We start from the raw sequence: 27,722 nt of genomic DNA, 5'->3' as shown, positions 1-27,722 counted from the left end.
ATGAAGCTTCCTCTGCTGCTTTCAGTAGTCAACCTCTTCACAAAGTCAGCCTGTACAGCCCTCCTTATATCATTTTATTTAAAAAATAATAACAATAATTACAAAAACGTGTCCCACAAGTAGCTGCCGAGGGCTTCTTGGGGTTCCTTAGCGCCGAACTCTCCTCTCGGGCCGTGCGTGGGGGAGGAGACCATAAATAAAAGCGGGTGCTCTGGGAGGAGGAAGAGGAGGAGGAGGGTGGCCGGCCTATTTACAGACTTGTGTGTAGAGAGGAGGCCCTGAGGCCCTACCATTTTTCCTTGAAAAAGCATCAAAAATCGCTACCGTGCTGGGGCCCGAGGGCCGTGCACCAGGAAACGCAGCGGCCGAGCGGCGCTCCTGACGTTCAAGTAGGCGGTTTGGGGGCATTCCCGTTTTCCTCCTCCCCTTCTCCGCTGGAGAACTGAAGCTAAAAACTGCTCAAATAATTTAAAACCGTGTAGTGTTAAGCTCACCTGTCCTACGCGCGACCGGGCGGGATTCGCCTTTGCCGTCTTTAAATAACTTCTCCCTACGGAATCTTTTCCCCTCCCACCCCGGTTGTCTGTGTGGGGCTCCGGCAGCGCCGTGACCTGCCGGCTTGGACGTGAGCGGCTCCTTCCTTGCTCCCCTGGGCAAAGGTGGCCCCCGGAGCTGGCACCGGCGCTGCAAGCGGGAGCAGCTCCTGCCCTCTGCCCCGGATCGCAGCCTCCTTCCGCTCTCATTCCGGACCTCGGGAATCCGCGGCCCAGCTGCTCTTGGCTCCCTGGCGATGAGGAGGGGGTCGATCCCCAGCTCCCCCCTTACCAGGAGCTTCTTTGGAACGGGGCGGCCACTTGCTGCACGGTGCCGAGGAAGGTGTTGACGTCGGCCACCAGGATGCCCTGGCTCTCAAAGGCCTCCTTGCTGAGCCCGGGTTTTTCTGCAACGGAACGAGGGGCGTTACCGGGACACGCGGGCGCATCCGAGCCCGCCGAGCCCATCCCGATGTCCCGTCCCCCCGTGTCGCGTGGCAGCGTCACCTGCCACCAACGCTGCCGCTGCCTCCTCCTCCTGGCGGCGCCGGGTGGCCGCATCGCCCTTCCCCTGCGCCGTCCGTCCCGCCGCGCAACCCCAGGCCCGTTTTCCGGCCGCGATTTCCAGCGCCCGGCGCCCGTCCTTACCCGTGAGATACACGGCGAACCTGGCGCGGATGTGCTGCACCTGCAGGTTGAGCAAGCACTTGAGGTACTCGGATCTGGGGGAGGCCCCGGAGTCGCACGCGTGGTAGTGCAGCACCTCGATGAGGTCGGCGCCTTGGCACGACTTGAGGATCAGGTTCTTCTTGTGGGCGTTGGGGTCCACCCTGCCGGGAGCGGCACGAGCTCAAAGAGCCTCCCAAGCGCTTCGGTGACACCTCGCCCGCCCCGTGTCCCCGCGCGGGGACACCCCTGCGCGCGGCGGCGCCGTCCTCGCCGCGGGGACGAGCAGGGACCGCGTGTGCTGTTACCTGAGGTCTTCTCGGAGCTTTTTGCTCTCCTTGTAGTGAAGGAGCCACTTCCACCTGCTGCTGCCGTTGAGCTTCTCCAGCACCTTCACCACCTCCTTCAGTTGCCCTGGGGAAGCAGCAGGAGATGGAGGGTGACCGAGGGTGGAAGGGGCACCTGGAGCTCTCTGGTCCTCAAGCTGCTCAAAGGGGCCAGCTTTGGTCCCTCAGAGCCTTATCTAGGGGAGGTTTGAGCATCTCCAAGGATGGAGAGCCACAATTGCTCCAGGCCACCGTGTCCAAACACCCTTGCTGTGAATTTTTGCCCTTATGAGGAATGTCTCTCAGTGCAACCTGTCCCCGTTGTCTCTCATCCCATCACTGCATCTCCGGGAAGAGCCTGGCTCCGTTTCCCCTCCTGCTTTGGCTTCTCCTCTCCAAGGTGACCATCCTCACGCACCCTGTGCTGCTCAGCCACCTTGGTGGCCTCTGTGGCACTTGCCCCGGCCTGTCACCGTCTGCATTAACCTGCCACCCACCTCTCAAACGCCACGCAGAAGCAACAGGAGGATCCCCAGGAAAGCAGGAGGACTCTCCCCTCTCTGCTCCGAACACTGCGGGCTCCCTACAACGCCCTTTCAGAGGGGATATGGAGGCCAGAAAGGCGACTTTCCCCATGAACTTCCCGCTGGGAATCTCCCCCGGCAGCCGACGGTGCCCGCGGCGCCGCTCACCCGGCGTCACCGTTTCCAGCACGTCGTTGTCCGAGACCACAAAGCCGCCCGCGTGAAAGAGCTCCTGGTACGTGCGGCCCGGCAGGTCTTCGGGCCGGTCCACCCCGGCGAACACCACGTTGGGGCAGCGCTTGAGCCGCAGCAAACAGGGCACCTGCGCGGGGCAGAGGGGCTGCGCTCGCCTTCCGCCAGCCCCGCTCGTGCCCGTGCGAGCTCGGGCGGGCGGCAGGAACGGCCTCGGCCCTCACCTTGTGGATGTGCGACGAGATGTCCTCGTTCCTGATGACCACCAGCAGCCGCTCGGCCTCGAGGCGCTCGGCCTTGCAGAAGCTCAAGGGCTCGGTCTCCCTGTGGCCGTCCTTCTTGAGCAGGGTCTGAAACAGAGCGCACCAAGGGGGCATCAAGAACAGCGCGGCCGCTCGCGCCGCCCCGAGCCGAACGTGCCACGCGCCCCCGTCACCTTGGCCCTGGCGAAGAAGCCGTCGTCGCCCGTCTCCACCAGGTAGAAGAGGCCGGCGCGGGCGCCGGCGTCGCGGGCCACACGGCGCAGGCGGCCGCGCAGGCTCCTGCACAGCGCGGCGATCATGTCCTCGAAGGCCGGGGGACGCCGCGGGGCGCCCGGCGGCGCGCGGGGACGCTGCCCCGCGCCCAGGCGGCCCCGCATCACCCTGCCGAACTCGGCGAACTCGTCGAGGATGAGGGCGATGTCCCCCCGCGCGGCCTGCGGCTCCCCGTCGTAGCTCAGCTTGCAGAGGTGGCCGGGCGCCGCGCGGCGCCGCGCGACGCCGTCCAGCCTGGTGGCTGAGGGCAGCAGTGTCACCTGCAAGGGGCTCCGGCTGCGCGGGGTGGGACACATATCAGGGGACACGGGGCCAGGAGAGTCTTTTGGGAAGATGCTCTCGGAGGTAGAAGAGGGCGGTTTCCTGCTCCTCAGGATCTGGTTTAGCTTATAATGGAAGCGGAGGCACTCCAGGTCCAGCGTGTCCTGGGTGACCCCCTTGGAAGTCCTTCTCGTCCCCAGCAGATGCGAGTGCCCCCCGTGCCGGCCGCACCGCTCCGGCCGCCAAGGTCCCACCGCGTCCCGGTGCCTCGTGGTGACCGTGAAGTTCACGTAGTCCCTGGAGACCCCTCGGTCGTCCGCGATGCTGACGTAGGGCGGCTCCGGCTGCCACCAGCCCCCGTGGGCTCCCGGCGAGCTCCAGCCCTCGCTGCGCCCGTCGGTCGGCTCCGAGCTCACCGACGAGGCGTCCCAGCTGCTCCCGGCGTCCGCGCCATCCGAGGATTTCGTGCCGGGGGAAGCCCGGGATGGCCGGAGCGGGCGGACGGTCCCTCCGAAGGCCTCCCAGTCCGAGTCGCTGCAGGAGGAGCCGTGTGCCGGATCCGCGCCGCTCGAGGCCGCGTGTCCTTCTCTGTCAGGGAACCGCTGTGTCCCCGGCAGCGCGTCCGGAACATCCTCCGGCCTCTGCGAGGTCTCCCGGTGGGCATGGAGAGGCGCCGCCGGAGGGTCGGGAAGGGGAGTTCCTCCCTCTCCGTGGATCCCGCAGCGCTGCCGCCCGGCCTGGGGGCTCAGCTGCTCCTGGGACGTGTCGCAAGTGCTCGGGCATCGTCCCTCAGGCTCTGTCCCCTCTCCGGGCTCCGGGAGCGGCTCGGAGCCGCGCGGATCTGCCCCGTGTCCGTGTCCGTGCCAAGTTGGAGCCGGAGGTGCCGCGCGCGGGTCGCCATCCCGGGGCTCTCCCGCTGTCCCTCCCGCCCACGAGGTGCCAGGCGGTTCCGGAGGGTCGCGCCGGGATGTCCCCGCTCCTCGCGGCGCGCTGGGGCGTCCGATCCCGGGCAACTCGTCCCCTTCCTGCTTCGATCCCTCGGTGACATCAGCACCCGAGTCCCCTCCGCACGGCGGGGCAAGGCAGCTCTCCCCTCTGGGGACACTTGGTGGCAGAGGTGGGGTGGCCGCAGCGGCCGCCCACGTCTCCGGAGGAGCCTCCGCGTCCGCTGCTCCGTCCAGAGGAGCGACGTGGCCGGCGCTGGAGCCGGGAGCCGACGGCAGCGCCGGTGCCTCCGTTCCCGGCTCCGCAGGCGCCCGCCCTTCTGCAGAGGGCGCCCCATCCTCGGCGCTGGCCTCGGCTCCACGGATCACCCGTGCGCCGGGCGCTATTCCCAGCGGCAGCCCGAGCCCGTGGGACGGCTCCGAGTCCGTTCCCGATGTGTCCCGAGGCTCCTGGGGCTCCTGCAGGGCGTGCGGCATCGCGGCTCTTTCGCCAGGCCCGGGTGCAGCCAATGGCTCTGGCGTTGATCCCGCTAACGCAGCGGGGTCTCCGGGAGCAGCGGGATCCTCCGGATGGGCTGCGTTCGCTGGCATCATCTCCCTGTCTTCCCGCTCCGTGTCCATGCGGCTGCCTTCCCAGCACGCTAAATCCCCAGGCCCCGGGAGCGCACGTTCATATTCGGAGTCTTCCTCCTCTTTCTTCTCCTCCTCCACCTCTTCCTCCTGTCTTTCCTGCTGTCCTGAGGAATCTTGGGATTTCCTCCCTTCTCCTCCACGTTGCTCAGGCTTCGCGCTGCCGGCACCTGATTCCAAAGGCCTGGAATTGCAGCCTCCCTGCCCGGCTCCTCCTGTGGGGGGACCGGGACAGCCGCTCTCCAGGGGTTCCCCATGGCCATGCTGGCCGCTCCGGGCATCTCCGCTGGAATTAAGGGATTCCCCACGTGGCTTTTCCCTGACCGGCGCAGACGGGGACCTGCCGGTGTCACCGAGCTCCTCCGAAGGGCCGGGGGTGACCGTGGTGTCCAGCGGTCCCTCCCCGGGCGGCTCCTCCTGAAACGACACAGTTTGGAGGTTACATTTCACAGGAGACCTGTGCGGGAATCAAACTGCACCTGCGGGAGATCCCAGGAATTTGGACTATTCAGTTTTTGTGAGCACTAACCCCTGAGATTTGTTTCGATTAGCCTCGAAATTCAGGCTGGAAATAGTTCTGCAGAGACCCCCCTTGGAATTTTACCCGGATCCTGACCATTTGTAGAGTGCAGAAACTGCAGAAATTCATTAACAAATAACTAGAGAGGATCCTGGTTAATCTCACTGGAGGAGAGGGGGGAAAATCACCAAGCAGTGACTGCGAAATGCACGGGGGAGACCCCTGCAAGCCGGGGAACCTCAGCTGCAGGGGAACCTGCAGCCCAGGGCACAGGGAGCCTCTCAAGTCCCAGCCCTGGAGTGTTTGAGGTCGCTCTTCATCCAGGGTAAGGCATCCGCGTGGAGACTCTGCTCCCTTGGATGTAGCTTTTCCCGGAGCTCCAGCCCCGCATCCAGCAAATCCCAGAATGGCTGAGGGTGGCAGGGACCTCTAGGGATCACCCAGTGCAGCCCCTGCTCCAGCAGGGACACCCAGAGCACGGGGCACAGGGTGGCATCCAGGCGGGTTGGACATCTCCAGAGAAGGAGCCTCCACAGCCTCTCTGGGCAGCCTGTGCCAGGGCTCTGGCACCCTCACACCAAGGAAGTTCTTCCTCACGTGGACATGGAGCTGCCTGGGCTTCAACTTGCACCCATGAGCCCTTGTCCTGTCCCTGGCCACCACCCACAAGAGTTTGGCCCCATCCTCCCTACACTCTCCCCTCAGGTGTTTGTCCATGTTGCTCAGATCCCTCTCAGCCTTCTCCTCTCCAGGCTGGACAGGCCCCGCTCGCTCACTCTTTCCTCACACCACAGATGCTCCAGTCCCTTCAGCATCTTGGTGGCTCTGCGCTGGCCCCTCTCTGGCAGCTCCACGTCCCTCTGGTCCTGGGGAGCCCAGAGCTGCCCCCGATGCTCCAGGTGCCTCCCCAGGGCTGAGCAGAGGGGCAGGATCCCTCCCTGGCCCTGCTTGCAATGCTACGCCAAGCTCTTACCGGAGCGGCCTCCGGGCTGCTCCCATCGGCACGCGCGGAGAGGGAAGGAATTTCGGGACAGCTGGTGGACGATGGCTCCTCCGCGCAGGGCAGCTCCTCTACGGAAGACGACACCGTGCTGTCCACAACGCCCCGAGCGCCGTCCGCGTCCGTCTGCGAGTCCGCAGGGCTCCGCTCCGCGCAGAAAGGTCCCCGGGATCGCGCGCTGGGCTCGGGGACGCGCTCGGGGTCTGACTGGGAGTCGGCAGGACATGTCTCCAAGCCAAAACAGTCCTCGCCGTCGTCGCTCAACTCCAAAAAGTCGCCCGTGCTGTTTATGGAGACGAACTTCTTGGGGTTGCTGTGCTCCACCACCTTCCTGGTGCTGCTCAGGAGCTTGCTGGGTTTGCTGTAGAAAAGAGCCACCCACATGTGAAGGATCAGCTTGGTCTCCTCCACGTCGTCGGGCAGGTCGGGGTCCCAGGGCCTGGAAGGGAAAGCAGAGAGAGCCTGAAACGTCCTCGTCCTCCTTCCAGCTCCCCCTGCACGAGCTGACTCGTCCCCTGGCTCCCCGCAGCGCTGAGCGGGGCTGGAAACGCTCCGCTGCGTTCACAGATCACTTGTGATTTCTGACATGTTAGGAGAAAAAGAAAGAAAAAAAAGGCAGAAACTTGTGACCACAAATGAGCATTTGGCTCCCTGCCACAGGAAGGCACCAGAGTTTCAACGTAACAGAGCTGGAGGGGGGAAAAAAGGAATTACCAAGCAAAGCAGAGCCAAAAGAACCCCAGAATCCCAGAACGGCTGAGGTTGGAAGAGATTTAGGGATCACCCAGTGCAGCCCCTGCTCCAGCAGGGACACCCAGAGCACGGGGCACAGGGTGGCATCCAGGCGGGTTGGAGATCTCCAGAGAAGGAGCCTCCACAGCCTCTCTGGGCAGAAGGAGCAGGGCAGGAGCAGAAGCGGCCCCGGCGCCGCGGACTCACCCGTGCAGGGCGCGGATGACGCTCTTCTCCAGCGCGTCCCGGGTGTACCTGCTGTCCAGGCTGAAGAGGTACTCGGTGTCACAGCGGCACGTCACGGTGACGGAGCCGCCGCAGCGCCTCACCGTGTGCGTCCTGGCGAACTCCTCCCGGGCACGGGCCGCCGCGGGCCGCCGCGCGCCGGGGCCGCTGCCACCGCGCGGAAAGGGCAGGACGGTCCCCACCGGCGGCCCCGGGCGGGCGCTCCTGGCCCCGTTGCGGGCGGCCGGGGCCGTGGGATGCGGCATTCCTCTGGGATACGGGGGTTTCCTCGCGTGCTCGGGCAGCTGCGAGGCGTACGAGTGCTCGGAGGAGATGAAGGAGGCCTTGGTCCCCTCGACGGCCTCCTGAGCCTCTCTGGGTTTTGCAGAGCTGGGGCTCGGGCTGCTTTTCTTGCCGGCAACACCCGGGCTTTTCTCCCTGGGAGCGGGAGCCGAGTCCTTTTTGGAATCCGTCCTTCCCGCCGGTTTTTCCGCTTTGCTGGGAGAGGAGCCCCCCTTGGGCAGCCTGTCCACGCGGTGGTACTCGTGGTCGCAAGCGGAGCGCGGCGCCCTGGGCCTGCGCTGGCCGCGCGGCTCGGCAGCGGCGGCGGGGACGAGCGCGGGGACGCAGGACCCCAGCGCCAGGTCGGCCAGCAGGTTCAGCGCGTGCGGCTCGTAGCTGTCCCCTCGCAGGGCCGCGGCCTCGGCCGGGTAGATCCCGCTCTCCCGGTTTCCGCAGAGGGTTTCGCTCGGCAGGACGGAGAGCGGCTCCGTGGGCTCTGCGGGAGAGACGTAACGTTGGAGGAACAACCCCAAACGTTGGAGAAACAACCCCAAACGAAGGCCATCGTTAGCGGCTAACGAACAAATGACTTTAGGACGGGCCCTGTGGCACCCACAACCTCCTCTGTATCCAACGGGCTCAGTTTGGCAGGAAAAAGGGGATTCTCCAACAGGAATTTGGTGTATTTAAGGAGAGAACTCCATGGCCGCGTGGGCCACGGCTGCTATCCTCAGAAATAAATCGTCAGAAATGAAATGGAGTGAGCAAAATTCCCCCGACCTCCACACACAGGGTGACTTGGCCAGGAAGGGAAAATGCCAGGGCAATGGGAGGTATTTCTAAGTGTTTCCCTAAGTCTTTTTCTTCGCTTTCTGCTTTCTTTTTATCTGAATATTTGCACACACAGAAAAACCCTGTGTTGTGCTTTGGGTGATCCACACAGTTACAAAAAGAAAACGCTCTAAAACACAGAGAAAAGCCAATCTGCTCTTGCATCTCCTTCTGCACATCTTCCTAAGAGCATAACCTGCCCCTGAGCAGGACCACAGGGTGAGTGCAAAAACCCGGGCTCTCTCAAAGGCAGACAGAGGAGAGAGAACAAATCTACACTGAGATTTTGGTGTTAAAAACTCCCCTTTGATAAAATATTGTTATTTGACTGTTAAGCATCTTGTTATGCTACTCATAAAATAAATATGAAGTTGTGAAGGAAGGAGCAAACTGAGCCAAGGGGACAAACTCAGCCTTCAAAGGCTCCTCTTCCTCCGCCGGGAAGGGGAGGGAGAAAGACTGGAGAGGGCTCTGGAAGAGGACATCAAAGCCCGTGGGTGAGAAAACAGGGCAAATTATCCCCAAAATGACTCTCCCTTTCCAGTGTTTAGCTTGGCACTGTGATAGTGGCTCTCAGTGTCGGCGCAGACGCTGCGCTCGGGGCTTTTCCAGTCTGTCTGCGAAGGGTGTGACACCGTTTTTAAAAACCACCGGATTTATAACGTCCCGGGCTACAAATCCAGGCGGATCCTGGCTGCGAGGCTGGAGCACGTCGGCCGGGAGCCGCCTGTTTCCGAGCGCAGCCGCTCAAATCGAGCGGTTTCGGCTATCCCAGCGGTTTGCCAAGGATGCAAACACAGGGGATGGGAAACAGCGGGAAAAGACCCGTGGGGTTTGTCCCACTGGGGACATTCCTGGTCACGGCCATGGAGATCTCCGTGGAAAACCCTGTTCTTACCGTTTTCTGCTGGCTTTTTGGCTTGAGGCTTCGAGGAGCTTTTTATCACCTTCCTCTTCAGGGGCTCTGGGGCTGCCTGGGCGCTGGGAACCTTCTTCCCATCGGGATTCTGCAGCGTCTTGGCTCTCTTTGCCTCCAGGATAGGGCTGCTGGCTGCCTCCTGCACCGACTCAGCCTGCGTTTTGTGCACAAATTCTGCAGACAGGACCTCTGCACCTGGGCATGGGAAAGGCAAGGGGAGGCTTTTGTTTTGAGACGTTATTTAAATTTGAAAGCGAGGCTCACAGGATGGGAGATCAGCAAGCGCTTATTAAAAATTAAACAGCTCATCAAGACCCTGCTCTGCTGATCTAAAAGATGTGATCTCCAGGGATGCAGTTCCCTCCTGGCACCCTTGTGCCCTCCAAGGGAAGGGCTCGGGAGTAGGTTTGTGCTCACAGGGGGTGTCTGGTCATCCAGACAACCCGGAACAACCAGGGATCATCACCTACTCCGTGCCCGAGACGCTGACAGCCCTCGGAGAAGGGATGCGACAACCAACCTGGCAGAGCTGCCGATTGCACCGAGTTTCTCCCCAGTTTTGCAGCACTCACCTCTTTTCCTTCTGTGCGGAAACTGCAAATTGGCCAGTTTGAGCATGGGCTCGCCGGGACCGGCCGCAAGTCCCGGCTTCTTCGGAAAAGCGAAGTTGAGTTTTTTCTTCTTGGCCGCTCTCCTGCTTCTGCCACCGTCCCCCGCGGGATGAATTTGCATCTTGAGGGGGGACCATTTCTTCCTGCTGCTGCTCACGATGGCTCGGCTGGATTTCCTCCTGCTCTGCTGCGCCCGGAGCTTGTTGGTTGAGCTGGCATCTCCTGAGGTTCCTTTGCCACCCTGGGGCAGCCCCACGGCAGCTTTGGGGGTTTCACTCTTCTCCTTCGGTGCTGCTGCGCCGGGAGGAACAGGATCCGGCGGCACCGCTAGAGAGAAGCCCACGTTACAAACAGCCTCCGAGCTGCAGCAAAGGGACTGAGCGGCACCGGCCAAGCAGCCTAAAGCAGCCGAAATTTCCAGGGAATAGCTGCCGGGATCGGAGAGGTAACGCTGCAGCTGGGAAAAGGACTGCTCGGAGCATTTTGTAAGGGGATTAGTACCTTCGTCCTCGGCTGGTGACAGGAGAGAAGAAAGGGGAACTGGGCTGTTTTGGCCAGAGGTAGGCTGTGCGTTTTGCTCAAGTTTGGCAAATTCCTGGAAGTGCCGTTTTATTTGTAGGCCGGTGCTGCCGGTGTCCCCGTGGGAGGACCTGGTGGCTTTCCGCACGGCGTACTGAAGGCCGGGCAAAACCGAGGCTATTTTCAAAGAGATGTCACCGTCCTCCCTTTCAGCTTTCGGATCTTGCCTGTCGACTGAGAAAGGAAAAGAAAAAGGGTTTTAGTCGCGTTAGAAAAGGGATTCGATTCCTCAAACCGCCTCGCCAGCGCACACTAACAGAACACTAAAAGGTAGGAAAAAGCCCAACAAGGCACCTCCAAAAAGGCAGCCCCCAGGGGCAGTGTCCTCATTTGCTGGATGTTTGGAATTGCTCCAGGATCAATGGAGCAATTACATCCATTTACATCCATTGAAGTGGATTAAACCAAGACAGGCGCCTGCTGTTGTACTGGCCAGCCCCTTTCTCCAAGAAATTAAAGGATTTTTTAAATGTCCCCTCACGCTGACATTTCTGGAGAAGCCCAATGTTATGACAGGCAAAATTCTGAAAAAATATATGTGTTTTTGACTTGTCCAAATTCAGGGCTGCCCAGGGAGGGCGTTTGGACCATCAGCGTGTTCAGATCTCTTGCGCTTTCCCTGTTCCTCCGCAGATGCCGCTTCCAGCGGCTCTGTCTCCACCTTCCGCAAGGACAAGCGGGAGCAGCTCCAGGATCCAGGATCAAGCAAGGCCGAGCAGCAGAGTTGGGCTATCACGGATTAGGAGGAGCAGCCCCTGGATGATCCTGCTGGAAGCAGCCGGGCTTCACTGTTGATTTCAGCAGGATCAACCTGCCTCCAGCATGCAGGACTTGGAACGTTTTGGACCCGGCCCATCCATGTGTTACGCTCCGACGTGGATGTTTTTTGGCTGCTGGAGGGTTTCCTGTGCTCGCCCTACATTGCTGCCCAGGGAGGGAGCAGCTTCCGAAGCCGCTGGTTTTGAGGGCTGAAACGTTATCCCTGATCCGGATCCGCGCCGAGCGACTTTGCGTCCGTCCATGAGCCCTTTCTGCTCCGTCGTGGTGCCCTCACCGGCTTCCCGGGCAGCCTTTTCCACCCGCTGGCTCCTGCACGGCTCTGCTTGGGCTGCAGGAGAAGCCCTCACGCACGCGGCGTTCCCAATCCCAGCGGGAAGAGCTCTGGGATGCGGGGCCGGCAGGCGTCCTGCTCCCGGGGAGCATCTGGAAGCTGTTAACGCTCTGGCTCGCGGCACATCCCGGCGCGGGGCGCTGGCTCCCTCCATCCCTGCCTCTTCCCAGCTGTTTTCCAGTCTCCTGGAATTCGCCTCCTCTTCAACCTCAAGCCCAGCTGCGTCCCTGGAGCTTCCTGCCGGCTCCGTCCTCGCTCCGGGACGGCGCTCGCGGCCGATGCTCTCACTGGTCTCCCCCGTGCTCCTTCCCTGCTCCCCTCTGCCCCGGTGCTCACACTCACATTCAGCCTCTCAGCCTCTGTGCTTGAATTCCTGAGCTCTCAACATCTCAGTGGCCGGATCCTTCCTCCAGACACGTGTCCCCCCCTTCCTCACCCAAATTCAGGGGCTTAATTCAGACCTCAGAGCAAAGATTTACTAACTGCTACACTCAGTGCAGAAAGCCAGGGCCCTGCATACACCGTCCAGAGGTGCTTGTTGCTCTCCTACACCTGGAGAAGCAGCTCAGGAAGTTGCCAGACAACACAAGGTTCTTAAAAGTTCTTAAAGTCTGGCCTGAATTCAGGCCTCAAAGAGCTGCCCCTGCTGCTTAGCGACATCTTGTCCCGATTTACTAGCCCGCTGCTTGTGCAGGTTCCTGGTGGAAAACAGAGTTTGCAGCTGCAGGTCAAACAACGGCAAAGGCCAAAGTGATCCAGATGTTCTGGACGGTCCTCTCTGCTCTCCCGGGATTTTCTCTTCCAGGGAGGACGCGAACGTCCCGTGGGGCCGCATGGGCAGCGCCGGCCGTCGCGCTCACGCACACCCAGGCGGACTAAAATACCAAACTGCGTTGGCATAAATAGCCTCGATGGGGTAAATGACTCAGCGGGAAGCGAGCCAGGAGTTCCGTGGAGCACAAGGGCCCTGCTCATGCTGGGGATTGGCGAGGATCCGGGAATTCCTGCGGGAGAGGTGGACGGGGCGACCGCCTGCTTGCTGTGCACAGGGGGAAGCTGTAGCATGAGCATTTCCACGTGGGCAACGTTTCACTGAATCCCGGAATGGCTGAGGGTGGAAGGGGCCTCTAGGGATCACCCAGTGCAGCCCCTGCTCCAGCAGGGACACCCAGAGCACGGGGCACAGGGTGGCATCCAGGCGGGTTGGACATCTCCAGAGAAGGAGCCTCCACAGCCTCTCTGGGCAGCCTGTGCCAGGGCTCTGGCACCCTCACACCAAGGAAGTTCTTCCTCACGTGGACATGGAGCTGCCTGGGCTTCAACTTGCACCCATGAGCCCTTGTCCTGTCCCTGGCCACCACCCACAAGAGTTTGGCCCCATCCTCCCTACACTCTCCCCTCAGGTGTTTGTCCATGTTGCTCAGATCCCTCTCAGCCTTCTCCTCTCCAGGCTGGACAGGCCCCGCTCGCTCACTCTTTCCTCACACCACAGATGCTCCAGGCCCTTCAGCATCTTGGTGGCTCTGCGCTGGCCCCTCTCTGGCAGCTCCACGTCCCTCTGGTCCTGGGGAGCCTAGAGCTGCCCCCGATGCTCCAGGTGCCTCCCCAGGGCTGAGCAGAGGGGCAAGATCCCGTCCTTCCTCCTGCCCATGCCGACAGGGACCTTTCCTGTTTCCCTCATTATCCTTCACTTGTTTTTTAGGGCAGGCTCTGCTGTTGGGTTAGGCCACGGCATCGGCGCTGGGCGCAGCGAGCGCACGGTGTCGTCTCGCCCCTCGCACATGGGACTTGGCTCAAGGAGGCCAAAAGCAGCTGAGGGGGGAAAGGGGCTTGTTTTGCACCCGCACCAGCTTCCAGTGCAGGGGCAAAGGCCTGAGGTGAAGGGCTGAGACGTGAGGATCTGGGTTTAGAGCAGCGTAGCCAGAGAGCTGGCACCAATCTCCCCTCAGGGCCTCCTTGAGCTCCCTTTGCATGAAAGCTACGGGGGGCTGAGCGGAGAATTTGGCTCTTGAGACCAAAGAGGAGGATTCTGCACCCGAAATCCAGCGCCTGAAGCCAGCACAGCGGCGACCGGCCCTACCTGTTGGGCACAGCGTCCGCGACGAGGCGAACAGGAACAAGGCCAGGAGGCCGACGGGCTCCTCGGGCTCGAGGGCTGTGGAAATAAAAAGGTTTCGCTGAGGTGGAACCTCCGGCGCCGTTTCCACCGCGGACAGGAGGTGTCGTCCCACGTACTGGTTTCCACGTGGCCGCGTCTTACCGTCCTCTCGCGTCAAGGCAGCGGACGGGAGCAGGATAAGGACTCCTCGATCTTGTAAATATTTGACGATCGCCTAGAGCAAACACGTGCAGAGTTAGAACAACTTCTCCCTTCCGGCCCCAGGCAAACTCAGCAGGGCTGACAACGGGCACTGATTGATGCCAGATATGCCCGGACAGCACCAGCTCGTGCCCTGCTGAGGAGGCCAATCTGGACTGGACTCCAATCTACGCCAGTTGGATCAACTGGGACCAGTAACCCAGAGATGGGATTGTCCATTTATGCTGTTATTCAGCTCCCAAATTCCTCTCACTTGTTTCTGGAAAATATTTTGCCAAACCGGTTGCAGTTCATGAACGAGGATAATAATTTTAGTCCCTTCTGTTCAGAAGCTCCCAGGCATTTCGGCCAGGAATACAGCTCATCCCTGCAAGGGGAAGGTTTTTCCAGCAGGAAAAGCAAAGCTGGACACCAGCCTCTGAGAAAACACAACCAGTGGTGCCAGCCACGAGCCTGGCTGAAGTTTAGCCCATGCAGCTTCTTTATAACAGCAGCAATATCAACAAATATGTGGAAAAAAAACATTTGCTGAGTCTACGAAGGTCCCGTGGCTCCATCTCAAAGCTGAAAGCTAAAAGGACACGCATATTTTTCAGGGCTTTTCCTGTGTTTGGCTGTTTTCTGATGCCTCATCCCAGACCTTGGTGTGGGCCAGGGTGTCTTTCCTCATTTGGGGCTCCCTCCTCCATGCAGATGCCTCTTTCCAGGAGACTTGCAGCAATGGAATAAGTTTAGGGCTTCTAATGCTCCGTGAAACTTGGCTGATCCCACCTGACACATTCGGACACGACCGACCCCCACAGCCAGGAATGGAGCCAGTCTCCTCCTCCGGTGACAGCCAAACAACTCCGTAAATCCGGAACAACTCGAGTGCAACGTTCATCCTTCAGGACAGCAGCTCCCCGGCTCAGTTGTCTCAAGCCAGCACAGTAGAAGAGATAAAAGCCAAACCCTCCGCTGTGGAAATGCAGCCCAGTGAAATAGCTGTGGTTTCTCAGCAGCGGATCAACCTTCAGGAATGTCAGCAGGAAAATCAAACGGAGAGCGGAGGGAAGTCACCTCGCGCCCAGGGTGCCGCTGGATTCCGGCAGCTCCGGCACTTCCCAGGTTTCCTTTCACTTTCAGTCTGTGGTGTCCCGCCCAGGCATCCCTGGAAGTGAAAGGATATTCCCCTTCCAGGCACTTCTGGGGCTTCCATGGAAGCACATTCACCCACCGGGTACTGGGGTGTCACAGAGTGGGAGGAATCGCGCTGCTTCCTCGCTGAAACACGGGAGAGGTTTTCATGCAGCTCCACGTGTGTAGGAGGGTTGGGAAAACTCAGGGAAATGAGGCACCCACCGGCTTCCACAGCCAAACTGCTCGTGGCCATGACTCGACCCTCTCATCTTCCAGGGATTCTGGCTTGGTGGGATGCAGGATCGGAGCCTCCGCAGACTCCGAGGAGGAGCTGCATCCCGGGGGGCTGCCCAGCGCCGCCGCTTCCAGGCGGGATCGCAGCCAGTTCATCCCGCGGATCATCAGGAGCCGAGACCACCAGCAGGGAGCAGAAAGACCCCGGGGTGCTGGAAAAAACCTCCTCGGATAACGGAGGCAGTCCTTGGGATGAGGGGGGAAATGCCCCTCCTGAGCCAGGATAAATCCCAGTGTCTCAGATCCCAAAAAGCACTAGAGCTTTCAGCTGGGAGCATCTAGCTGAGTGGGTGCTATTTTTCAGCACCCAAGTGACAGCTTGTCCCTCTTGTTCAGAAATTATTTAGCATTGTGCTAAATAATTGTGGGGCTCGGCCTCTGCTTTCTTGGTAAATAAAATCCCTCGCAGCCCTTGCAAACTGTGCTGTTTGCAATGCAAATGTCACCAATAATGACAATTCAATATAAAAAATCTCCTCTGGCCTAAACAGAGGCACCAAAGAGGTTTGCTTGGTGTAAAGCTCAGGGCACCGTTTTTCTCACCTTAGATCAGTTCTCAGCTCACAGTGGGTGACCCTCAGCTAACAGTTTACATACAGAAAAATTAAACTATGCCTATGAATAACAAAGCATAAAAATAATACTTAAAGCGGGGAAACTTGTGCCACTTAATGTTCAAAATCTGTGAATAACATTCCCAAAAGTTCAACAGGTTTTTTAAATATCTTTTAAAAAACAACTTTCCTCCTACGACAAATCAAGAATTTACAGCTCTTACCAAGTCCTTCTCCTTTAGGTTTTGTAATAATTCATCCATTTTATGTTGCTCCTTATTTGATATTTCCACTTCATACAGACTGAAGTAAATGCCTTGAAAACACACTGCAGGCAAAACAGAGAGAATCTGATGGTAAAAAAGAGCAAGTCTTAGACAAACCCTGAATGAACAAGAGCTCTCGTAAAAGGGAGATGAGAGTGCAAAGGGTGGAGAAAATGTGGGGTTTTTTTTCCAAGAATTGTTATCAAAATCTCCCAAGCTGGTACATGAGTTCATATCACAGGAAATGTTTCCTATCTCGTGAGTGCTTGCAAAAGCAATTTAACTGATGCTGTGCTTCAGCAGAGACCAGGAGCTTTCCAGATGGAACTCATCCTCACACTCCAGGCAATCCCCTGCTATGGAGTATCCCTATTCCTCACGCTGATCCCCAAGGAGGTTTAGTGAACGCAGAGCTTGGACTCACCCCCCTCCAGTGCCCCACAGCAAAATCCCTCTGTTCAGGGGTTTCCTCTCTCATCAGCCAACCATGAAACTTCCCCACATCAGTGATTTCTCTGGAGAGAAATTTCCTCTGGAGATCTTCCAACCCACCTGGATGCCACCCTGTGCTCTGGGTGTCCCTGCTGGAGCAGGGCTTGGACTGGGTGATCCCTAGAGGTCCCTGCCACCCTCAGCCGTTCTGGGATTCCGTGATTTCATTTTTTCGGAGTGCAAAATCCCTGCCTCTCCCCAAGCTCTCCCTGCTCCTCTCCCTCCGTCACTGGGGCTACCACCCCTCAGTGCAGAGCCAGGAGACACCAGGTCTGATCCCAAGAGATGGAACATCCCCTTTCCCGGCAGCAGGAGCCTCGGGGAAACCCACCTCCCTGCACAGCTTAAACACACTTGGCACCCTGAGGTCTCCTCCTGCAGCATCTCCCACCCACCCCATTGTAGGAACACCAGGACAGCCAAAGGGACATCCTGAGATGGTGCCACACCAGGGGATTTGACCGTGGACCAGAGAACATCCCAATCCTGCTCCGAGCTCCTTCCTACCTTGGATATCTGCTACTATCCAAGCCAGGAGCTGGGGCTACCCGGGCTACTGGTCCCTGGTGCAAGCCCAGGCAGCTGTTACTCACCACAGTGGGGGATTTTATCCTCACCTTCATTCCCCACGTAGTTGCTTTTCCCAAAGGCAGCTTCTGGGAGCTTTTTCTTCAAGTCGGATAAACCCATGACATGGGTCATGTCCAGGTTGGGGGGTCTGTGGGGAGAGGGCATTAGAGGATGAGATGGAAGTATAAGAGGCTCTTAGGTTACAGGGTAGCAGAGGCTACTCTAACACTGTGAAACCAGAGACTGCAGCTCTGGAGAAGGCCAGGGAAGTTCTTAACACGTTGCCAATTGCGGATCCTATTTGGAAACACTCCAAATCCTGGTATTGGCATCTATGTTACTGGCTGCCACTGGCTGTCTCAAACTGCCTTTGCTGGTTGGTTTCTGACTACTGAGGATTTAAAATCTTTTTTTTTTTTTTTTGGATAGTTACTTCAATACTTTATTTGCTGTTGTGCCAGGCTGCAAAACACAACCAGTTGACTGCACCATCACTGCTCAAAAGGAGCAGTGCTTGCAAGGAAGAAAAGCCCAAGCAGGAATAATTGATTTGGAATAAATATCCCCAAATAATACAGCAAAGTGATGGCAAAATACACCTGTTTGCTGCTGCAGCTCAGGGCCTGACCTGGTAAAATTACAAGGAAAGGATGGGGCAGGAGAGAAAGCTGGTAGGAAGAAATCCAGATCTTGGCAGCAGACCTACCTGCTAGAGGTGCAAAGGTGACCCCAAAATGCTCACCGAAAGCAGCTGTAATGCTTCATTCCCCCACAAGGGCACAGAAAGGAGAGAAAGGGGCTACGTACAGCTGGGCTGGAATCGGGGAGCTGAGCGGGGTCCGCAGGGCGATGCTGCACAAGGGCTGGCCTCGGATGGAGAGCTGCCCCCGCCACGGGCAGTAAGATGCTACGGGCAAAAGGAAACAGAAAGCTCAGGGAAATGGGAGAGAAGGGGAAGGCAAACAGAGAAAGGCACATTTGTAAAGCAACACCAACCACCGGGTGCTCTTACCTTTGTGGTTAAGGTCAGGTCTAAAGAAAAGGGAGAAAAAGAGGGATATTTAGCAGTGGGAAAGGGAAACCAGCCCACAGGAGCGGCTGGGGATTTCAGAACAACAGCCAAATTACTTACAGGTGCTCTCTGGCTAAGAGGGGCATCCCCTCGGGCTCCTTGTACTGGCAGGCGATGACCATGTAGGGGCAGATCTGCCTGGGGCGCTCGGCCACGCTGCCCCCGGACACTTCGTACACATAATACTGGGGAGAGAATCATAGAATCATAGAATCATAGAATGCTTAGGGTTGAAAGGGACCTCTAGAGATCATCTAGTCCAACCCCCTGCACACGCAGGGTCACCTAAAGCACGTGGCACAGGACTGCATCCAAGCGGGTTTGGAAGATCTCCAGAGAAGGAGACTCCACAACCTCTCTGGGCAGCCTGTTCCAGTGCTAAGGGAAACACGAAGGGAAAGAAGGGCAACACGGCTGGGAAAGCAGCGAGGAGGGACGGAGGCAGCTCCGCGAGCGCCGCGAAAGCTCCTACCTGGCTCCGCTCGAAGGCCTGGAAGGGGCTGGTCCTCGAGGTGACGGTGTTTCTGCTCACGGCGATGTGGCAGTCGTAGCCTGGAGAGGGGCAGGTGTAGCTGCTGGTGTGATTCTCACACACTGCCTTCACCTTGCCCTGTGCCGGCACGTCCACAAAAAAACGGAATCAAAAAACCACAAACTCACACACCAAACTGTTGGCAGAGTGTATTTTAAAAGATCCCTGGATGCTCCTTCTCCCCCAAAGACAAGCTCTCAGCTGAGCTGATTTTACACCCTGCCCCATCACATTTCTGTTTATCAGTTATCCTTACAAACTGCCTGCATACAAACCATTCCCCGCAAAAACAAAGACTTGTATTTTACCTTAATTAGCTTAAAAATGACAATGTAGCCTGATTTTCCGTGATGCCAGGGTCTCGGACGAAGGCAGTCTGCGTACTTGGAAATGTAAACGCCTGTGAAAACCAAGCAATGCAAAAGCACATGAACGTCTGTCTAGCAGGGCTGATCACAAGCCTGTAGTGAGGAAATTCCTAACTTCTGGGTCTGCCTGGAAGCGGAGCAGGTCCTTTGCTTTGTCTCATGGTGATCATTTAGGTAGAGAAGTGCTCCAAGGAGGGAGTAAACAGGGACTAGGCAGGGGGAAGGCTTTGGAAAAGAGCCAGCTGATTAGGCAGGCCATAATATTCCTCTCAGCCTAGTGGGATTGCAATACAGACTAAGATAAATAAGTAACTGCATTCTTGCTCCTGGAAAAGGGTTTCTTTGAGTAGTGTGTCCTGCGCTGTGTGTTTGTGGCCTCAGCTCTTGGGGCAAGGGACAAGGAGCAAGCGGGGAGCGTAAAGGGCTTTGGCACGTCACGATCTGCTCTGGTGACAGGCCAGGTGACAGGGCTGCTGGCAAAAGTTCAGCAAAGGCTCTCCGAGGAGCAAGCTGGGGGGAAGAAGTGCCAAAAAGCCGCCTTGATGACAAAGGTGAGCGGAACCACGGAGTGGCTGAGGCTGGAAGGGACCTCTGGACATCATCTAGTCCAACTGTCCTGCACAAGCAGGGTCACCTAGAGCACGTTGCACAGGGTCATGTCATTATGAACATGTTATTAGCAAGGTTAATAATGACTTGTTATTAACAAGGGAGAAAAAGCTGCAATGGAGAGAAGAGGTGACACTTTCCCTTGGGAGGCCACCTAGCTCTGAAGGAGCAGGCAGGAGGAAAACACTGCTGCTCGATTCAAACAAACACAGCTTCAAACATGAGGAATACAGGAGTATCTTTGTGTTTTGCAGTACCAGGAATGTGTCTGGACTTTGGTTGTTGTTGAAAGCAGCAGTAAAGAGGCCTCTTGGTTCCGTGAATGGTGATTTTACCTTTTGCTGGATCCCCGAGCGTGGAGATGGGACTGGTGTTTATGCGCAGGCCTGTCTGACACACCTCTTTTGCCTTCAAAACAAGAGACAGACTCTTTTACCATCTATTTTTAAGTAAAACGAACACAGTTGCTGAAATCTGAAGCACAACTGGCAAAATCCTTTCAGCAAGGAAACGTTTAAGTGGTGCAAGTCAATCCCGTACTACAAACACAACTGAATTCAATGCCCTCTAAAGCCAACCAAGGGGAAACTTGTGGTTTCACGCACTAAATACTGAGATTTACTTATCAAGTGTTACTACAACAACCTCCACGGAAACAGAAGCATTTTCTACATTTGTGGGACAAGGAGAAAAATTTCTGCATCTCCAGAGACCGATGCAAGGGCAAGGCTGGACTTTGCACTTTCTTTATCTGCGTGGGGAATTTATGGAAAAATAAATGCAAAGGGCCTGGCCCTTTCTACTCCACACTCCCCCCTGCATGGACATAAGGACTCTGCCTTGACAGTGTCCCACCGGGTTTGATTTAATCCACTTCCAAAGTGGATTAATCCAGGCATGCAAAGACCTTCAGGATATTGGCCAAAGAGGGACAACGGGAGAAGTTAAATGAATTTATTGTGAGAAAGAAATAAACCTGAGCCAGCCAAACTGCACTCAGGCCTTTTATAAACAGCACGGGGCGTTCACCTCACCTAATTTTTTGACACTTTAATGTGTCAAGTCTAGATTAGCCCACAAGGCTTCTCTTCTGAATAGCAGAGGAAGAGAGGCACCTCCGCAGAGGGTTTTAGCCCACAAATTTTGCATGTTTCTTGTTATACTTGGCCAAACTGCCCTTCTTTTTTGCTAGGACTGCACATGGAGCTGAGCCAACTGGCAGAGGGTGGTCATTTTCCAATAACTAAAATGAAGTGGATGATTCCCACTCCCAAAAGGACACTGAATGCGGTTCACCTTGGCGTAGCCGATTCAAAACGAGCAGAACTAAAACTGCATTCAGGCCACTCTCACCCCAAACAAAACCAGCCCCACTGTGATTTAACACTGTATCATTAATTCATGTTAAAAGTGGATTCCCTTTGGTCTCCGTGATTCTCTGATTGTCTCCGAGCAGACCAACTCTTCCCACAAAATCAAAGGCAGCTTCATGGAAAAATGGGCAGGAGTAGCTATTTCTCCATAGCTGTGCCACGTTCTGTCTCCATGTAAATAGCAAATCCAAGGGACCTTGGCTAAAACCACCCGAAAAACTCCTGCTTTCTGTTCTCAAAGGCTTTTTCCCCTTCAAAGTATTCCTGAAAGGCTTCATCTGCTTGTACTTGCCTGCAAACACAGTGGGGAAATAAAGGAAAGATCATTTTATCTCCTTGGAGAGGGCAAAGGAGATAGACAGACCTCAAATCATGGTGATTGATTGGAGAGGTCCAAAGTAAGATCATTGCAACCTCACAGGAGTCACTTTCTCCGCTTGCTCTGGACTATTTATGCAGTAGTAACTGCACTGAGAAAGACTCAGGGCACTTCTACCAACAGAACTGCTGGGCTCCGGTGGGAAGGAGCGCATGTGCACTTGGAATCAATCTTGTTGAGCTGAAAAAACACCTCACGTTACCTCGTCTTCGTTGTCAAACAGCAGAAATGCAAAGGTTTCCTCCAGCTCCTCCTGGCTGTAGCCGGCGGCTTCCTTGGCCTGGGCAAAAGCTCTGAGCTGCAGGAGACACAAGGACACTTTGTCCTAGTCTGACCAAACCAGAGCCAAGTGACTTTGGGGATATGGGGTGCACATGGCAAGTGTGCTGCAAGCAGCACCCAGAAGTAATTAAATACTTGGGGTGTCTTACACTTAGCTGTATGGGTATTTAACATATCAAAACACAAAAAAAGGCAGTTTTTTATCCAGCTCTGCAGGGACTATCCCAGATTTAAGCAGCCAAGATTTCTAAACTCTGCTTGATTCAGGACAACAAGCAGAGTTGTTGAGAGGCCTTTGGCTCTTAGTGGAGACAGCCTGTCTTCTACAGCAAAGACAACAGGGCTGCAGGTGAGGAGGAGTTTTAGAAGTGGCTCCATAATACCCTGTCCAAAGGGAAATTTGGGGTCAAAACTGGTACCTGCACAGGGTGAGGGGAGGCAGAGAAACACCTTGCAGGAACCTGCCTTGCTGCAAATCAGGGGAGCTCAGGCTTGACATAAAATGCCATTAAAGCTCCCCTGATAGACATCAAAGCAGCATTTCAACCTGCTCCACCCCAGCAGTAAATGCCGCTGCATTTTGGCAATCTTGGCTGCATAAACGTTTGTTCCTCATTGGATCAGGAAGGAAGAAAAGCAGGAAGGCAAAGGAAAGGTTCTCCCCATTCAGGAAACACAGAGAGGAGGCAGATCAGGCAAGGGAAAGACACAAAGATCTGCCAACAAACCAACATTGAGAGAGTCCAACAGCCCCACACGGGGACCCAGCACCTCTCCTGAGTGTCCAGCAAAGCCCCCATTTCCCACGGGTCTCACCTCGTTTAGAAAAACGTCGTTTTCCACCAGGATTGCTTGGCTGTACTGGAAACCGTCCCGCGACGTACGGTCCAAGTAGGAGCTCTGCAGCACCGCGACCGCCGTCCGCAAAAGGGAACTCGACTCTTCCGACTCCGGCTGCAAACCTGGAGGAAGGAGAGCAACGGGCAGGAGCAAATGTTAACTCTGGGCATCCCCACGCTGCGCTCGGGAAGCTTTAGGAGCCTTTTCCAGCCTTTCTAACAAGACCAAAAAGCTCTATGTGCCTCCTGGCTGGCGTTTTCCACCTCCTTCGGACAGCTTTGGAGCTCTTCCTGTGCAGAAGGAGAAAAGGGAACTCGTAACACTCAGTAAAAGCAAAATTCAGCAGGCCAGAGCTCTCCCTCCTTCCCCACGAGATGCTCCCCGACAAGGGGAAATGCCCAAGCTCTTTACAAACTACAAACGGGACCAGAAACCAAAGAAACCTCTGCATTATCTGCGGTTTTACAGACGCGGAAATCCAAGTATTTTAAAAAGCAGCTGCTTTGAGACGCAGGAAATGCTGGGGTTGGTCTTTCTTGCAGGTTTTAAAACCTTTATTACCAGTGATGACTCACGAGCTTTCATACCTCACGCAGGGTTTGCAGCATAGACACGCGTAAAAGGGCGACTTTTATGACCTTGCGAACCTAAAACGAGGACACAAGGACACAATCCACAAGGAAAGGACTGTGAAATCCCACCTGAAGAACAGGTTTTGAGCTCTCCAAGGGAAAACTTGCAGAGATTTTGCAGACAAATAGCTAAATTCTCACGATTACCTCCTATGCAAAAAGGCCCACCTTCCTTTGGCAAGGAGCAAAGCAGCAGCAGATTCCGAATTCTCTGGGGTTTTGACTCATATTTTTAAGTTTTTATCTGTATTTTTCTCCTCAATTGAAAAAAAAAACAGAAAAATTCCTCATGCCACAAATCTTGTTATTCCTCTCAAATTACTCGACTTCAAGAAAGGATCTCATGCAAAAACAAAGGGGAAAGCAGCTTGAATTGAGAATGCATTTAATGCATTTAGCCACAGCACTAAAACCCAATGCAGCGAATCCGAACGACTGGATTTATCGGGAAGAAGGGAGATGGTGTCTGTTTTGTGTCGAGCAAAGGACAAATCTGGACAAGGCAAAATAGCAGAGTTTAAAAGCAAGCTTAAAAGATTATAGGGTTAAAAGTTCCAAAGGGAATAAAACATACTATGGGTGTGCTAAAGCCAGCAAAATCATCAGATGGTCGATATTTTGGGGGGTTAAAAAGCAAAGGGCTTAAAAGTTCGGGATGCTTTTGGGGATGCATTGTAACCGCAGTTTTGCAGATGATATCTCAAATATTTGCTCCTTGTGTTGCTCCCTAAATGCCCCGCTGCAGTGTGAAAATGATGGAAAGCCTAAAAGCAGGGCGAAAAAGATAAGTTTCCATAGTAATATGTAAATAGATGAAATGAAACAATCGGAGAGCGTTGCCACCAAGTCCTGCAGTTCGATGCGACCCTCGGCTCCCTTTTCAGAGGCCTCCCATCCTGTCTGCACCTCAGGGAAGGGTCGGCATTCCCGGGAACACGGGGATCGCGGGAACACGCCGGTGCCTTGGGTGTTCCCGGGGCCGCTGGAGGCTCCGGAAAGGCAAAAGTGAAAGTGCCTCGTGTGGAAGCAGAAGTGAAAGTGGCCGTTTTCCCCGCGCGCAGCCTGGGAATCCCAGCCGAGCGCTGGAGCAGACCTCGAGGAAGCATCCCGTGTTATCTGTGCTCCAAAGTCCTCCGGGATGGGATGAACAGCCAGGCGACTTCCTGCTCTCCCAGCAAAGGAGAGATCCTGGCATCCTCGTAGCCGCGGATCTGCAAGGTCGACCTCTGCGCAGGGAGGTTCTTGGATGGCTGCTCTTACCCTCCTTCCTCCTCTGGGGCTCTTCTGGATGACGCAAAGCCAATTCCTTCAACCTTTCTCCTTGGCTCATCCAGCTTCCATGACCTCTGGGTTGTGCCACCACACAGGGACTTCCCAAGCCAACCCAGGACCTTTGGCTCATCCAGCTTCCATGACCCCTGGGTTGTGCCACCACACAGGGACTTCCCAAGCCAACCCAGGACCTTTGGCTCATCCATCTTCCATGACCTCTGCGTTGTCCCAAGCCAACCCAGGGCCTTTGGCTCATCCATCTTCCACGACCTCTGGGTTGTGCCACCACATAGGGCCTTCCCAAGCCAACCCAGGACCTTTGGCTCATCCATCTTCCATGACCCCTGGGTTGTGCCACCACACAGGGACTTCCCAAGCCAACCCAGGACCTTTGGCTCATCCAGCTTCCATGACCTCTGGGTTGTGCCACCACACAGGGACTTCCCAAGCCAACCCAGGACCTTTGGCTCATCCAGCTCCCATGACCTCTGGGTTGTGCCACCACGTAGGGACTTCCCAAGCCAACCTGGGACCTTTGGCTCATCCAGCTTCCATGACCTCTGGGTTGTGCCACCACATAGGGACTTCCCAAGCCAACCCAGGACCTTCAGCTCATCCAGCTTCCATGACCTCTGGGTTGTGCCACCACACAGGGACTTCCAAGCCAACCCAGGGCCTTTGGCTCATCCATCTTCCATGACCTCTGCGTTGTCCCAGGCCAACCCAGGACCTTTGGCTTATCCATCTTCCATGACCTCCGCCTTGTGCCACCACACAGGGACCTCCCAAGCCAACCCAGGGCCTTTGGCTCATCCATCTTCCATGACCTCTGCGTTGTCCCAAGCCAACCCAGGGCCTTTGGCTCATCCATCTTCCACGACCTCTGAGTTGTGCCACCACACAGGGACTTCCCAAGCCAACCCAGGGCCTTTGGCTCATCCAGCTTCCATGATCTCTGTGTTGTCCCAAGCCAACCCAGGGCCTTTGGCTCATCCATCTTCCATGACCCCTGGGTTGTGCCACCACATAGGGACTTCCCAAGCTAACCCAGGACCATCGGCTCATCCAGCTTTCAAGACCTCTGGGTTGTGCCACCACACAGGGACTTCCCAAGCCAACCCAGGACCTTCAGCTCATCCTTCCAGCCCCTCGTTGACCCTTCCAGCCAACATCTCCGGTTTTATCACCTCTTCTGTTACCTTCAGCTCCACAAATCTTTGCAGGTTCTGGTTTCCTAATTCATTGCACAAGAAGTCACCGCTGCCTTTTATCTCTGCAGATGCTCTTCAAAGTTCTCGAACCCAACATAGGGGGAAAGATGGGGGAAAGCTAAAAACACAGCACCGACAAGTTTGTCCTTCTTAACTTACGTTTCACGGTTGCCTTAAATGCAGCCCATAGACTCTATGTTGAAACCCACAAACAGGGACAAACCACCTAAAGAGAAAATCTGCCACGTGAATTGGAGTTTACCTGCTGTTCCGCAGGGTTCCAGCCCCACGGTGCTGTGCCGAACCCGCAAATCCATGCTGGGAACGCCCTGGATCCGACACGTCCAAAACTGACCTACTGCAACGCCCAAAGACTTCCTAGCACACGAGCAGCTTTGCCAGAGAAACAGCAACATTTCACCAGTCAAAAACAACCTTCTCGACGCAGAGCCCTCCCACGGATTTTCCATTTGGGGAAGAGAAAAAAATTGGCCGTGGCTGGAGAAATTGGGCGGACGCTTTCCCGACCTGCAGAGAGCTCAAAAACAGCAGCCGTGCTCATCCCGATCCCCAGGTGCCCACTCTTTTGGCTCCTGAGCAAAGCGAAAATCTCACCCATGTTCCCCTGGATTCATTCCGTGACATTCATTAATTCTGCTCTCATTACAGCTGTTCTCGTTTTGGTGTTGGCTCCGACTCCCCCGGTTTCTTGTTCTGCTTGATGCCACAGCGCACAGGCCCTTCGGCTACAGAAACTACCCACGGCACCCAAACACGCTTATAGGATTAAGAAAAACTGAACCGAAGCCCAAAAATACCCCAATTCCCCCAAACGCGCTTACAGGATTAAGCAAAAACGGAACCGAAGCCCCAAAATACCCCAATTCCCCCTGCGAGTGCATGAGCGAAGCTAAGCACCCTACCAAAACCAGAGGGCAACCATTGGACCCTCAACACGAGAACCAAACCAGCGTTTGCCAAAAAAAGCAACCACGTAAATGTTTCACTTTCGTCTCTCAAATCGGTGCCAGCGATTTCGGGAAGCACCGACACGGGTGTTTTGTGCAATGATTTAGCGGGGCGGTTTCATCAAAGCTTCGTGTCCCATCGGGGTTTCTCCGATATCCCCGATGCTGATTCCCTCCTGCTGCGGTGCCGCTGAGGCCGCGATGGACCAAACCGCCAAAACCACAGGGAAAAAAAAGGGGGAAATATGGACCAAATCGCCAAAACCACAGCAGGGAAAAGAAGGGGGGGAAAATGAGATAAAAGAGGTTATTTTCAATCCAAGGAGGCTTAGCGAGCTGGTGGGATGCAAAGAGCTGCGACGTGGCCGTCCCGAACCCGGCAGGACACTGAGGTGGGCAGCGAGGGAAACACTGAGGAGCAAAAACACCGATTTTGGGTCAAGTTTAACAACCTGAACTGGCCAAATTGGGTGTAAGACCAGCAGCAGGGCCGGGGTGACCATCTCCAGCCCTGGAGAACGCCTTTCACCTCTGCTTATAAGGCTTCTTGGGCGAGCTCATTTTCCAGTTGGAAAACCATGATTTCTGTGAGGCAAACATGCCATATTGAAAGCAAAATTCCTATTTTTTTTTCCCAGAAAAGCTCTCGGATGCAGATCTCCGCCGTTGAGCCGGCGGACGGTGCGCAATGGTGCCGTGCGGCCAAATCCAAAAGCGAAAACCCATGGATTTAGCCCCGAATCCAGGCAGAAGCAACGGTGCCGTGCGGCCAAATCCAAAAGCAAAAACCCACGGATTTAGCCCCGAATCCAGGCAGAAGCAACGGTGCCGTGCGGCCAAATCCAAAAGCAAAAACCCGTGGATTTAGCCCCGAATCCAGGCAGAAGCGGACGGTAGCGGTCACCCGCGCTGCGGTGGCTCCCGCTTGCAGGATCCCGGCCGCTCCGTCCCAATTCCCCCTTCCCCGAGGGCTTTTGCTTAGTGCGGATCCCTCCGTGCGCTTTCCGGGGGCGAAAATGGGGGAAAACCCGGCGTTTTTCGCGCTGTTTCTGCCCCCCCCCCCCCACACACACACCAAGGCCGCCGTCTCCCCGCGCTCACCCGTCCCGGCGGCGGCGGCGGCCGCCCCGTCCCGCCGCTCGCCCAT

At 56.3% G+C, this 27,722-nt stretch overlaps 1 protein-coding gene across 1 annotated transcript; it reads right to left on the bottom strand.

Annotated features, from left to right (window-relative positions):
- Window positions 1-721: 721 nt before the first annotated feature.
- TASOR2 (transcription activation suppressor family member 2) lies at window positions 722-27,722 on the bottom strand. Its single transcript, XM_088531837.1, has 23 exons — window positions 27,677-27,722; window positions 22,469-22,614; window positions 21,573-21,668; window positions 19,954-20,026; window positions 18,950-19,041; window positions 18,582-18,719; window positions 18,170-18,294; window positions 18,050-18,069; window positions 17,845-17,944; window positions 17,085-17,185; window positions 15,934-16,037; window positions 13,683-13,755; window positions 13,503-13,577; window positions 9,694-10,485; window positions 9,101-9,316; window positions 7,072-7,867; window positions 6,106-6,571; window positions 2,678-5,029; window positions 2,466-2,591; window positions 2,218-2,371; window positions 1,508-1,613; window positions 1,182-1,363; window positions 722-940 (listed from the first exon to the last, which is right to left on the bottom strand). The coding sequence occupies exons 1-23, from the start codon at window positions 27,720-27,722 to the stop codon at window positions 822-824; spliced, it is 6,498 nt and encodes a 2,165-aa protein (XP_088387963.1). The 3' UTR covers window positions 722-821.

This window comes from Tinamus guttatus, unplaced genomic scaffold, assembly GCF_059628265.1.
Source record: "Tinamus guttatus ecotype Peru unplaced genomic scaffold, ASM5962826v1 Tinamus_guttatus_pri_ptg000434l, whole genome shotgun sequence".
In the NCBI taxonomy this organism is placed as follows: Eukaryota; Metazoa; Chordata; class Aves; order Tinamiformes; family Tinamidae; genus Tinamus; species Tinamus guttatus.
This window is presented reverse-complemented; position numbering and strand designations above follow the sequence as displayed.